At 46.0% G+C, this 13,218-nt stretch overlaps 1 protein-coding gene across 1 annotated transcript; it reads left to right on the top strand.

The window, feature by feature from the left end:
- Positions 1-212: 212 nt before the first annotated feature.
- LOC308472330 (major histocompatibility complex class I-related gene protein-like) lies at positions 213-9,106 on the top strand. Its single transcript, XM_080997069.1, has 7 exons — positions 213-319; positions 2,217-2,492; positions 2,705-2,980; positions 4,468-4,752; positions 5,099-5,185; positions 5,817-5,852; positions 6,947-9,106. Exons 1-6 carry the CDS (start codon positions 262-264, stop codon positions 5,825-5,827), a joined length of 993 nt encoding a protein of 330 aa, XP_080853195.1. The 5' UTR covers positions 213-261; the 3' UTR covers positions 5,828-5,852; positions 6,947-9,106.
- Positions 9,107-13,218: the final 4,112 nt, after the last annotated feature.

Genomic DNA, 13,218 nt, shown 5'->3' with positions numbered 1-13,218 from the left:
TTGCAAGCGCCGCCCCCCCCCCCCCCCGCCTTACTCCGCGTTTCCCGGAATTTGCATAATCGCCATAAGGTTCACTTTCGCTTCGCAGCCCCGCGCGCAGCCTTCCGCGGCGACGTCCGCCCAGCAACCGCTGCCGAAACCTGAGCTCATTTTTCTAATTGGTCGGATGTGTTGCTCTGGGCCAATCCCGGCGCTTGCTCTAGATCAGCCGCTGCTCTAGATTGCACGGAGGGGGCTGTTTGCGACAGCAATCCATCCAAGATGCGGCAGCTCCTGATCCTGGAAGCGGCTGTTGCCGTCCTGCTGGGAAGCCGCTCAGGTGAGTACCATTCCCCACACCCATGCAAAGGATTTCCGCGCCTTGGCTTGCAAAAAAAAGAAGGGAGGAAGATTGCCGGGGTGGTGGCCCTGCTTGCCCCATCCCTAAGCAGCAGCCTTAACTCATTTTGAGCCCTGAATATATTTTCCCTACCGACCAGTAGCCTCACACTCAGCAGCGGCTCCGCGCACAGCCAGCAAGAGCTTTTGAAGGCGTTCACAGCAACGAAATGTCTCTTTCCTCTTTTTGCTGCATTAAATAGTCTTCTGCCCACCCTGCTTAAAATCATCCGCGTGTACCCAGGGTTGCCGTAGTACAGAAAATGTACACTCGGACAGAAAAGTTGTTGAGCGTTTTCGGCCAAAGTTGTTGAGGTTTTTCTTTTTGCAAAATCGCTTTAAAAATTGAGCTTCTTGAGCTCCCCCCACCCCACCCCGAAATGGTCAAAATCGCCACTTACCATACTTTTGGGATTTCCTGGACATTTAGGAGATTTCTTTCCCAGCCTCCAAATATATAGTACAGTGGTGCCTTGGGTTAAGAAATTAATTCGTTCTGGAGGTCCGTTCTTAACCTGAAACTGTTCTTAACCTGAAGCACCACTTTAGCTAATGGGGCCTCCTGCTGCTGCCACACGATTTCTGTTCTCATCCTGAAGCAAAGTTGTTAACCTGAGGTACAATTTCTGGGTTAGTGGAGTCTGTAACCTGAAGCATCTGTAACCTGAAGCATCTGTAACCCGAGGTACCACTGTATGTCCGGGAAATTTCAGACATACGGCTCTGCTGTTAGAAATGCAAGGGAAGTTTTTAATTTGGGGGTGGGGTGCTGCTGAGCCTCAATCCTCCCACCTCCCCGGTTGATCCCCTAAACGCTAACCTTTCTGAAAAGTATTCTGCACACCTGACCACCCTATGGATCATCATAAGGATGTGGTGATAGAACAAGGGGAAAACTAGGCTTTGTTTCGCCCGGGTCAAAGAGCAAATTTGGCACACACACATCATGCGCTTTTGCATACACACACAGGCAAGAAGGCTTAATGGCGCTCCTCTGGAGGCGCCACCCAGGGCAATAACCCCCCCATATGGCACTGATGGTTCATACCATTTTTTATGCTCTTACCTTCAAGGGACGCGGGTGGTGCTGTGGTGTAAACCACAGAGCCTAGGGCTTGCCGATTGGAAGGTCTGCAGTTCAAATCCCCACAACGGGGTGAGCTCCTGTTGTTCGGTCCCTGCTCCTGCCAACCTAGCAGTTCAAAAGCACGTCAAGTGCAAGTAGATAAATAGGTACCACTCTGGTGGGAAAGTAAACAACGTTTCCATGCGCTGCTTTGGACATTTGCCCACCTCCAGTCTGTAGTGACCTCACCTGGTCTCCAAGAATTCTCAAAGATAATAGACAAAGGCTCTGAAATTTCATCCGCAAGCTCCTTTAGTACCCTTGGATGCAGTTCATCCGGCCCTGGAGATTTGAATTCATTTCAAGTCGCTAGGTGTTCCCTTACTACCTCTTTTCCTGTTTTGGGCTGCAGCTCCCTCCTTACATAATTTACTCTGTTATCAGCAGATTGCGCATCACGTTCCTTTTGGGTCAAGACAGAGGCAAAGTAGGTGTTGAGTAGCTCCACCTTTTCTCTGTCACCCAATAACATTTCTCTGTGTTCCCCACGCAGAGGACCTACCACTTGCTTGTTCTTCCTCTTACTTCAGACACAGCCGAAGAAACCTTTTTTTTACTATTTTTAACCTCTCTTGCAAGCCTGAGTTCATTCTGAGCTTTAGCCAGCCTGACTTTCTCCCTGCAACTGTTGGCTACCATGAAGGTCCCTGCCAACTCAACAATTCTGTGATTCTGTGACCTGCTAACTTTGCCTGCCTTTCTTCCTTTCCAGGCTTCTCCTCTCACACTATGCGTGGCTGGTTCAGTGCAGTTTGGGAGCCCAGCAGAGGACTTTTCGAGTTCACTGGGGTGGTATACGTGGATGACCAGAGAGCTACTTACTATGACAGCCAGAGCAGGCAGGCACTGCCTGGCGTCCCATGGATGAAAGATGCTGTAAATCATGATCCTCATATATGGAATATAAACACTTGGAGATTACAGACTGCTGAACTGAGGTTCCGCAAAGATGTGGAGAACCTGCAAAAGCACTACAACCAAAGTGGAGGTGAGCAGCATTCAAGAGTCCCCTCTGAAAGTTTTGGGATAAAGGTGCAGTCTTTTACCGAAATTAACAGTGTTTTCTTTTTGCTTGCCGAAACTTTTAGCAGAAACAAAGAACTCTTCCTTTCCCACATTTTCCAGCATAAATCAGAAGGATTTTTAATCCCGAAAATTGGAACAGCATATCCTACTGTGACTCTGATGTTTCTCTTTCAGGCTTCCACACTTGGCAGATGGCGTATGGCTGTGAGGTGAGTGAGGATGGCCACAGATCAGGCTATACCCAATATGGCTATGATGGGGAAGACTTCCTCAGCTTTGACAAGGAGACCCTCACCTGGACAGCGACGGATGTTCCAGCACAGTTTACCAAGAGGAAGTGGGAGATTGACTTGGCCTGGTCTCAACACATCAAGTTCTACCTGGAAAAGGAGTGCCCTGAGTGGCTGCCGAAATTCTTGGAGTGTGGAAAGGAGGTTTTGCTGAGGAAAGGTGCGGATGGGAAAGCAGATCCCGCAGACTTAACAATCAGCTCCCTTTGTGGAATTCCTGTGGATGTTGTTGGACCCACAACTTGCATCAACCTTGGTCGACATGGCCAATGGTCAGGGGTGAGGGCAGTTGTAGTGCGGCAACATCTGCAGGGCCACGAGTTCCCTGAACTAGGTCCACCACCATCCTGTTTTCCACCAGTGATGGTCCATCTAACTCCCTATTTTCTAAGCCATGGGTAGGCAAACTAAGGCCCGGGTGCCGGATCCAGCCCAATTGCCTTCTAAATACAGCCCGTGGACATTCCAGGAATCAGCGTGTCTTTACATGAGTAGAACGTGGCCTTTTATTTAAAAAGCATCTCTGGGTTATTTGCGGGGCATAGGAATTCATTCATTTTTTCTTTTCTTCAAAATATAGTCTGACCCCCAACAACGTCTGAGGGACAGTGGACCAGCTTCCTGCTGAAAAAGTTTGTTGACCCCTGGTCTAAGCCGTGGGTAGGCAAACTAAGGCCCGGGGCCATATCTGGCCCAATGGCCTTCTAAATCCAGCCCACGGATGGTCCGGGAATTACATGAGTAGAATGTGTGCTTTTATTTAAAATGCATCTCTGGGTTATTTGTGGGGCATAGGAATTAATTCATTCCCCCCCCCAAAAAAAATATAGACCGGCCCCGCACAAAGTCTGAGGGACAGTGCACTGGCTTCCTGGTGAAAAAGTTTGCTGACCCCTGGTCTAAGCCGAGGTTTGCCAGCCTTTGGGGACCAATGGGCACATTAGGAATTTAGAAGTAGTAGTCAGTCACAAAATGGCTACCATGGGGTGTGTGGCGTAACCCAGAATGGAGTCCTTTCATGGGCACTATCCGAGATATTGGCAGGCACACTAAGTTTCCACAAACACTACACTGGCAACGCCTGATCGACACTGGCTGCCAGTGGCTTTGCAGAGTTTCAGGCAGGGGACAGGGAACCAGGGATCTTCTGCATGCGGTAAGTGGAAGTATCAGGAACTCTGGGGTGGTTTAAGATTAACATTGCTCCTCAAAGATAAGTCTACTGGTTCAGAGAGATCTGACTCCGGTTTTGCTATGGAGACCCAGTGATGCTGTTCCCTGAAGCCCTAAGAAGGCTCACTATGCAAGGTGCAGAAATGCCAATTGCTGCCTTTTGTAGCAACGGAATCCCAATCTCGGGAGCTCCTAATCTCTTGGGGATCCTTCAGGTGGTGGGATATTTTGCTAACTTATTACAACACAGCTAGAAAACCTCAGGTCCAGGACACCTGAATGTGTCCTGAGTATTTTTGCTTGGCTAGAATGTGTCCTGATAATTCCTCTTCCTGAACACTCACTTTCTATAGACCTGTGAATGTCAAAATTACATTAAGTGCTCCACCCACTTTAAAGGAGCGCATCCATCCTCTCAGTGGCTGGAAGGGTGCTGATAGATGTGCTTTAGCAACAACTTTGTCCTTTTCGCAGAGCCTCCGACGGTGAAAGTTACACGCATGGCAGGTTATGATGGGCTGGAAACCCTTATCTGCCAGGCCTACGGATTCTATCCCAGAGAGATCAACGCCAAGTGGATGAAGGATGGGGAGGTCTGGGAGCAGGACACCTTCCGCAGGGATGTGGTCCCCAACTCAGATGGGACCTATTACGCCTGGCTCAGCATCAAGGTTGACCCCAAGGATAGGGACCACTTCCGGTGCCATGTGGAACATGATGGACTTCCGGAGCCTCTGGACTTGGCCTGGGAGGAGCCTGGTGAGTGATGAGGAGGGGAGGAAGGCTGGCTGTGGTGACTAGTTGCCCCAGTGGGAAGTCCAAGCAGGACCTGAACAAAGCAGCATTCTCCTCGCCTCCAATTTCCAGCTGCTGGTATCGTTCATGGGCATACTGCCTTCAACTGTGGTGGCAGAGCGTAGCCATTGTGGCTCGTAGGCATTGATAGCCCTCTCCTCCATGAATTTGTCTTTTAAAGCCATCCACATTGGTGGCCCTCACTGCCTTTCGATGGGGGGCAAATTCTATAGTTCTACTATATATTGCATGAAGAAGTGTTTTTTGTTGGGGTTCCCATTAATCATTCTCTCTTTTTACCCCATTTCAGCCTCAAAAGTAGTCTATCTATGGATCATCTTGGTGCCTGGGGCTGTTCTTATGGTGTTGATGGTAGCAGGGATCACACTATACAACAGTGAGTATAAACTGTGAATTCATATGCAGGGAGGAAGGAGATCATGCTGTTTTAGACTTTGAGGATGAGCTGAGGACTTGATAGCTGGTGGCACATCAAAATCTGGTGGTACCCATAAACATCTCCACTGATGTGCCCAGAAACTATGTGAATGGTGTTTTAGTACCAAGACCAAAGAAAGTGACCATGGCTGCATCCGCACAAGGACTGATTTCCTGCAAGATAAGCAAGAGAGCCAGTGTGGTGTAGTGGTTAGGAGTGGTAAAGTCGTAATCTGGTGAACCGGGTTCACGTCTCCGCTCCTCCACATGCAGCTGCTGGGTGACCTTGGGCCAGTCACGCTTCTCTGAAGTCTCTCAGCCTCACTCACCTCACAGAGTGTTTGTTGTGGGGGAGGAAGGGACAGGAGATTGTTAGCCGCTTTGAGACTCCTTTGGGTAGTGATAAATCGGGATATCAAATCCAAACTCTTCTTCTTCTTGTAAGGCACTTGAGGCTGCTAAAAACTGATGGAGCCTGTGCTGGGGAGGGTTTAGTGTTGCCAAGCCTCAGGGAGGCCAAATGGAATGGGATTGGGTTGGGTTGGGTGGGGGTCTCTTCCACTTCCAATGATCTGCTTCTGCTTCTGCAGGAAACCAGTGAGAGGGTGGCTCCAGAGCAACTTCAGGTGAGTGATGCCCTCTTTGAAATGCTTCTCCAACACAGAGCCAATCTCTGGGGTGGGACAGGGGGAGAATTGTGGTGCTCAGGTCTTAGACTGGTCCTCAAGCTGCAGAAGACTCATGACATCTCTCTCCACCCCATCCTTGACATGTTCTGGGGAAAATGAGTCTCCAGCCTGGTCTTTGTCTCTGTGCAGAGACTCTTCTGGTCCAAAATATGTATGTGGGAGGGACTATGAGAAGCAGCACTGGCAAGGAGACGAAGTATCTTGGTGCAGAATGATGATATCTGATTAAGGTTTAAATACTTTGTAAACATGTTTTACCTCTCATTTTGCATTAAGTGGTGTATAAATTAATAATTAATAATAGTGGCTGGCTACTGGGTTAAACCACAGAGCCTAGGACTTGCTGATCAGAAGGTCAGCGGTTCGAATCCCCGTGATGGGGTGAGCTCCCGTTGCTCGATCCCAGCTCCTGCCAACCTAGCAGTTCAAAAGCACGTGCAAGTAGATAAGTAGGTACCGCTCCGGCGGGAAGGTAAACGGCGTTTCCGTGTGCTGCTCTGGTTCACCAGAAGCAGCTTAATCATGCTGGCCACATGACCCGGAAGCTGTACGCCGGCTTCCTCGGCCAATAAAGCGAGATGAGTACCGCAACCCCAGAGTCGGCCACGACTGGACCTAATGGTCAGGGGTCCCTTTACCTTTACTTTCACCATATGCTTCCCTATTTGATTTGTCTATCTTCTGTCTTCATGGAGAATTTGCTTTCCTCTGTTACCCCCTGGTACAGTTTCAGGGTCTGCCTGAAGGCCATTTACAGGGATCAGGAAGGAAAATATGTGACTCCATTTCCTTGTATGAATCCTCATTTGGAGCCCTGCAATTCTCTCTCCATTACACACCTTCTCCTTCATTGTAGCGCCCCTTGTATGTGACTTGAGCTGTGGTGGGTTGATGCAGATGTTCAGTTGGCCCTGCCTCAGAAGAATCGGCTAGACTTGATGGCTCCTTAGATCCTTCCAGTTCCTAAGGTCTCCATGCTGACAATTCCACCGTGCCAGCTTAACAACAGTCTTTCATTTACATTTCTGCAGCAAGATATTCTGCTGGTGTGCCAGAGAGCTGAGGAAGGTACCCCAAAGCCTGATGTGAATCTTCAGTGCTCCTCCAGAGCTTTTGCCTGCAAATTATACAAGCTTCATAAGGACACAGGAAACTGAATCAGAGCTTTGGTCCATCGAGCTTTAAGTACTGTCTGCAGTGACTGGTTGCCATGCCTAGAGATGCTGAGGATTGATGCTGGAACCTTCTGCATGCCAAGCAGATGCTCTACCTCTGAAGTTTACATTTGCAGTGAAAATCAAAAAGAGATGGAATGGTGAAGGTCCATTGTGGGTTGAATACTCTTTTGCCACATGCAAGGGTTCAGTGGCAATCACAACACAAGTGGAGGGAAGTTCAGTGTTTTCATTTAATAGACAGCATACACAAAAAGTCTTTTAGCAAAATTACAGAGCATGAACCGAACTTCCCCGTTCAGTTATTGGGACCTCCAGGGATCGATAATGGAGGGACTTAGAGCTTCTTTTAGCCGGAACTCAATTCCGGCATGTCTCAGGTAAGCACCAAATTAAGCCAAAATCCCTTGCTAATCGCCGAAGTGCCAGTAAGATAGGAAAAATAATACAAACCACTGTCTATTTCTTAGAGATACAAAAGTCTTCCATGTAGGTTTCCCCTATAAATAGTTTCAAACGAGAAATTTTGGGGAGCCACTTTAAGGATCACATTCCTTTAAGGATCCCATTCTTCCTTATGTGCACACTCCACCACTTCAAACTGTGGAACTGATACTGTAATCCCATAGAATGTCCATTGATGTTTTGGCATGGAATTGATATTTTAGCATGGCAGCACCTAACTTCTGAACAATTTATAGACAAAGCCATCTGGAAAGGTCATTTTATTGTATATATTTGTTCTTAAACTCTGCACTTTTTTTCTTTGATAACCTTATTAGCACTACTCTTTTTGAAAATCGGTTTTATTGGTATTTTCATATAACTATAATATTTTATATAACTATTTTATAATATTATATAACTATTTTATAATATTTTAACAGTTTATATCTTTATTACATTCATTTTCTTAAAAAACCAAATAAAACAACCTAACTGACGTACTTCAAATCAGCCAAATTGAGGGGAATTACAAAAATCTGAAAAGTTGGTAATTATAGACAGGAATTTATTTATCATCCTCTTAAGATATATAGAAGTAAAATATAAGCGCAAAATGGAACCAGTCAAAGAATTAATGATAAAATGGCACTTTTCTCCAAGCAAGAATATAGAGAGAATTGTTCTAAAGTGATTGTCATCCGGTGTATGAGTCCTGTGATCATAAGCAGGTCATGAACAATTACAGTCTCCTTACGGCACAAGGAAATTACCACTTTTCTTTGGGTAGTACCACAATTGCTCACAGCAAAAGAAAAAAAAGGCATACCTTTATAAAGTATTCAAATGAACACGCTTATTACTGGCATGCACAAACTGTGCGTTTATCAGGAAGCTGATAACTTTGGGGACACATCGGTCTCTGTTCATGTTTGGATGCTGATCTTCTGTATCGGGAAGTTTTTAATGTGTGATGTTTTATTATGTTGTTGATGATAATTGTCAGGGAACTGACATCAGAGGCACGGGAGAAGGAGAGGGTCTCTGATTCTGCAGGAGAAGGTCCCAGCGCTAGGGGGAGACTCAGCTGGGAAGAAGGGGAAGGGAATAAGTGTAACACCAGGGATCCAGGAGAGCAACGGGACGAGGAGGTGCAGGGGCTCCAGGACTCTTCGCTGGAAGTTAGTGAGGAGAGCCCAGGCACCCCGCTACCCAGGCCCACCCTGCGCAGGAGGCTCCCGCGCAGTGAGAGGCGGAGACGCTTGGGCGTCAAACAGCTCTTATGTTGGCAGCGCTTTAAGAAACGCCCACAGACAGATTCTACGAGTGACTAAGGGCAGCCACGCTGAGATGGGCTGTGCAGTCCGAAGGGTTTAACCAGGCAATCTAATGCCCAAACGGGGCAGGTTTACGCACGAGTAACTCCCAACCACTACAATAATGTATGGAAGAAATTGTTGTATTAGTCTTCTGCTCCGCGGGAGGTACAGAACCAATTGTTTTGATAATGTTATGCTTATATCTTGTTTCTTGAAAAAATATTTAAATAATTTTAAATAACTTTTAAAATTACATTCCTGAAGCGTTTTAAGGTGGTTTGATGGGGTTGGGGGGGTTGTTTGTTTCTTTTTTTGTTTTGGGGAGTTATGTTGTACTCTGGCCTTTCCCAGTGTAAAAAACAAAAAATCTGCCCTTATTCCCTTATGGGGGACACAAGAGCCCTTATAGAGTCCTTTGTAGGTTCTCCATCGGTCAGAGAAAATAACAGAGGCCAAGCAGAGAAGATTGAGAAGGAAAGCAGCTCGTAAGCCTGGTCTTTATTGAACTGTTGCAACAGGGTGCTCCCCTCACACGCAGGAAAGGAGGTGGACCCTGAACAAAGGTGTGCCCACCCTTATATAGACATTTTATATTACCCATCCCCAGAAACATCATACCTATATCACAGAAGAGGCGGTCTACAACAGAAATCTGAGTGCGTTGTTTATCTCCTGTCTGGCAAGTTACCTGTTAATGTTTACTTGATTGGATACCCTGGGGAGCCTGGCCAGTCTTTTGTAAAGACAAATACTTAGTTCCTGAGCCAGGTCACAGGATCACCCTATTCATACACAGACATACCCTTAAGAGAGGCTTTGTGAACAAAAAGACAATGGGGAGACTCCCCCACCTCTTCCCTCCTTGCAGAGAAAACATTTGGTCACTTTGGGAGTCAAAATGGTTTCAGGGCTGTCCTCCTGTGCTGCTCCAGACATGTCCACACATCTATGTATGTGCTTGGTTTGTACCTTTATGAACTATATACTGTATTTTTTGCACTATAAGACTCACTTTTTCCCTCCTAAAAAGTAAGGGGAAATGTGTGTGCGTCTTATGGAGCGAATGCAGGCTGCGCAGCTATCCCAGAAGCCAGAACAGCAAGAGGGATTGCTGCTTTCACTGCACAGTGCTCCCTCTTGCTGTTCTGGCTTCTGAGATTCAGAATATTTTTTTTCTTGTTTTCCTCCTCCAAAAACTAGGTGCGTCTTGTGGTCTGGTGCGTCTTATAGAGCGAAAAATACGGTGTGTGTGTGTGTATAGATAGATAGATAGATAGATAGATAGATATAGATAGATAGATGACCTTAAATTTTTTATTTCACCAGTAATATTTTAAATTTTCATACAGCTTCTTATTATGAAGAAAGGTTTAGTTCACACAAGCATTCCAAGGTTTGAGTTTTAATTATGGCTTTACAAAAATCATAGCACTCAGGATGATCACAATAGTATTAAAATACCCCATTGCAGTCACTATAATATGAAACACAATAGTATATAAATGAAGCGAACAATGGGAACAAATTTATCAAAACAAATGATACAATTTAATAAAGCCATAGTAACTCAGTATTCTCAGGACACAGGGGTGCCGACTTGAATAAAATATTGGGCCCAGGTAAGCCCCAGCCCACATAACTGATCACATGATGTGGGACACACCATGTGAATGGCAATGCCCTGCAAATATTTTTATGTGTTCTTATGGAAGTGTGCTTTGGGGCCTCTCTAGAGGTTGCGGTATAGACGCAAACTTTGGCAAACCCTTGGCAGTGCCCTTGGATTGCTCTGAAAGTTACTTCCCAACAACAACAAAAGGGCTCGTGTAGAGCAGGTGGGCATGGCTTGACCAAAACAGTCTGGCAGACCAAGTGGGGAGGACCTGGCAGGTGTAAACTGGCCCATGAACTGGATGTTCCCACCACTGTCCTAGAAGGAACCTTTGATCCGGACTCTTGTGAATGTGTTTTTCACCAAGTTTTGACATGCTCAGCTGACTTCTCTGATATCCTCAGAGTCTGGAGCCACATCTGGTGGTTTCTGCAACGTGTTTTACAGTACTCCTGCACCTGCATACGATACGATACGATACGATACGATACGATACAATACAATACAATACAATACAATACAATAATCTTAGATTGTCATTGTCCCATACAGAACAACGAAATTGAAAAAATCTACATCAGACATTCAAAAACCAACAAGCCTGCTATCCCAGCTATCCCAGCCTGGTTAACCCCCTAAAAACTCTGATACCCCATAATTAAATACAATATACTCCCACAGAGACTACCTTACACTGCATTTAAAACCCAAATCGCATTTGGATAAAAACTGTTTCTCAGGCGGCTAGTCCTAGTCTTTATAACCCTGTACCTTCTTCCAGAAGGCAGAAGCTGAAAGAGATCATTTCTGGGGTGTGCACTATCCTGCGCTATCTCTGCAGCTTTCTTATGACACCTGGAAGCGTAGATTTGATCCAAGGTGGGAAGAGTGCACCCAGTTATTGTCTCCACAGTCTTTACATCTCTGGACAGCATTGTTTTTTCCCTGAAAAATATGGAGCTACATTGAAAAATCAGGAAGTTGCGGGGTCAGTTTTTCTTTCCCTTTGTTGCTGTTTAGTCGTTTAGTCGTATCCGACTCTTCGTGACCCCCTGGACCAGAGCACGCCAGGCACTCCTGTCTTCCACTGCCGCAGTTTGGTCAGACTCATGTTTGTAGCTTCGAGAAGTTCAGACTCATGTTTCGAGAAGGTCAGACTCATGTTTGTAGCTTCCCTTATAATTATCAAAATCATAGCAGTTTTTTTAATCTTCTCAACAAAGCTCCAGGGATTTGTCCAAATATTGCCTTGGAGCCCACTGAAGTAAACATCTGATTCAAGAGCCCCATGATGTAATATCTTGTATCTGAGCTGCAAAGGGCTGGTGCATAAGTATCTCCTTTACTACTGAGAGCTTGGGCGAGAGTTTTGTACAGAGTACACAGGTGTGAGGTTGACTTCCATCCCCTTCAGATTGTAAGTCTTGGTTGGGCTCCATCAATGTTAGGAAAGCCACTGAACTTTGCTTAAAGAATCATAGAATCGTAAGGTTGAAAAGGACCCACGGGTCATCGAGCCCAACCCCCTGCAATGCAGGAATCTCAGCTAAATCGTCTAGTTTGGCTTCATCTACAATTTTCCAATTGAGAGGAGCAGTTCCATGGGAGAGGAGTGTTCAAGGCAGACAAGAAATGATACCACTTTTGCTCCTTTTGCTCCTTCAGCCCTACGCAGATTTTGGAATGGTGGAAGTGAAATGCCCCCTGACTTTAGAGAGAGAATGGATTGACCCATTCAATTATTACAAGCCAGGAGATCACCTCATCAGTGCGGTCATTTCTGCGACAAGAGCTTTATTTCATTCATACATCTTCAATAAGTCTCCCTCTACCAGCTTCAGACTGTAAGTCAACCTGGTTACTGCTGCTCCACAAGCTGACAATTGAATGAACCCCAAATATTCCCAATGACGGGGCTCTTTTGTGATCCTGTTAATCCTTGTCCTGTTTTGTCTTTGGGGAGAGATTCGGCAATGCATCAGTGCTGAGGCACCATTGACTGCATGGCTTGTCTTTTCAGATGTTGTTATTAGCAAGGTCCCCTTCCAACTGTAAAGTATAGAAATGTAAGACAAAGCAGTTCTTTCTTGGTTTTGAAAGTGGAAAAGGGCAGGGCACTCTTTCCGGGTGATCCCAATAGCTGCTTATTTAATAAGCAAATGTTGCCCAATGCCATGATTTCTGTTGGAAAGTAGGACCAAATCCACTATGACCTTTTAGCAACATATCAGCTAGGGAACCACTGGAGGGTCACTTCCAGATTACCTCTTGACTGAGTATTCATTCTGATCTGTTTCCACAATGTTTAGCGGGGAAGTATATGACACTTGCTATTTCATGAGCGTTCATACTGATTGGGTTGTGTACTATGTTGTTGTTGTTGTTGTTTAGTCATTTAGTCGTGTCTGCCTCTTTGTGACCCCCTAGACCAGAGCACACCAGGCACTTCTGTCTTCCACTGCCTCCCGCAGTTTGGTCAGACTCATGCTGGTAGCTTCGAGAACAGTATCCAATCATCTCGTCCTCTGTCGTCCCCTTCTCCTTGTGCCCTCCATCTTTCCCAGCATCAGGGTCTTTTCCAGGGTGTCTTCTCTTCTCATGAGATGGCCAAAGTATTGGAGCCTCAGCTTCACGATCTGTCCTTCCAGTGAGCACTCAGGGCTGATTTACTTAAGAATGGATAGGTTTGATCTGTGTACTATGACAATGCCTAAATGCACTTTTCTATCACACTTTGTTCTTCTTGGAAGTGT

Source organism: Podarcis pityusensis, assembly GCF_964106645.2.
Source record: "Podarcis pityusensis genome assembly, chromosome: 2".
Classification (NCBI taxonomy): Eukaryota; Metazoa; Chordata; class Lepidosauria; order Squamata; family Lacertidae; genus Podarcis; species Podarcis pityusensis.
Note: the sequence above shows the minus strand (reverse complement) of the source record. Positions and strands in the feature narration are given on the sequence as shown.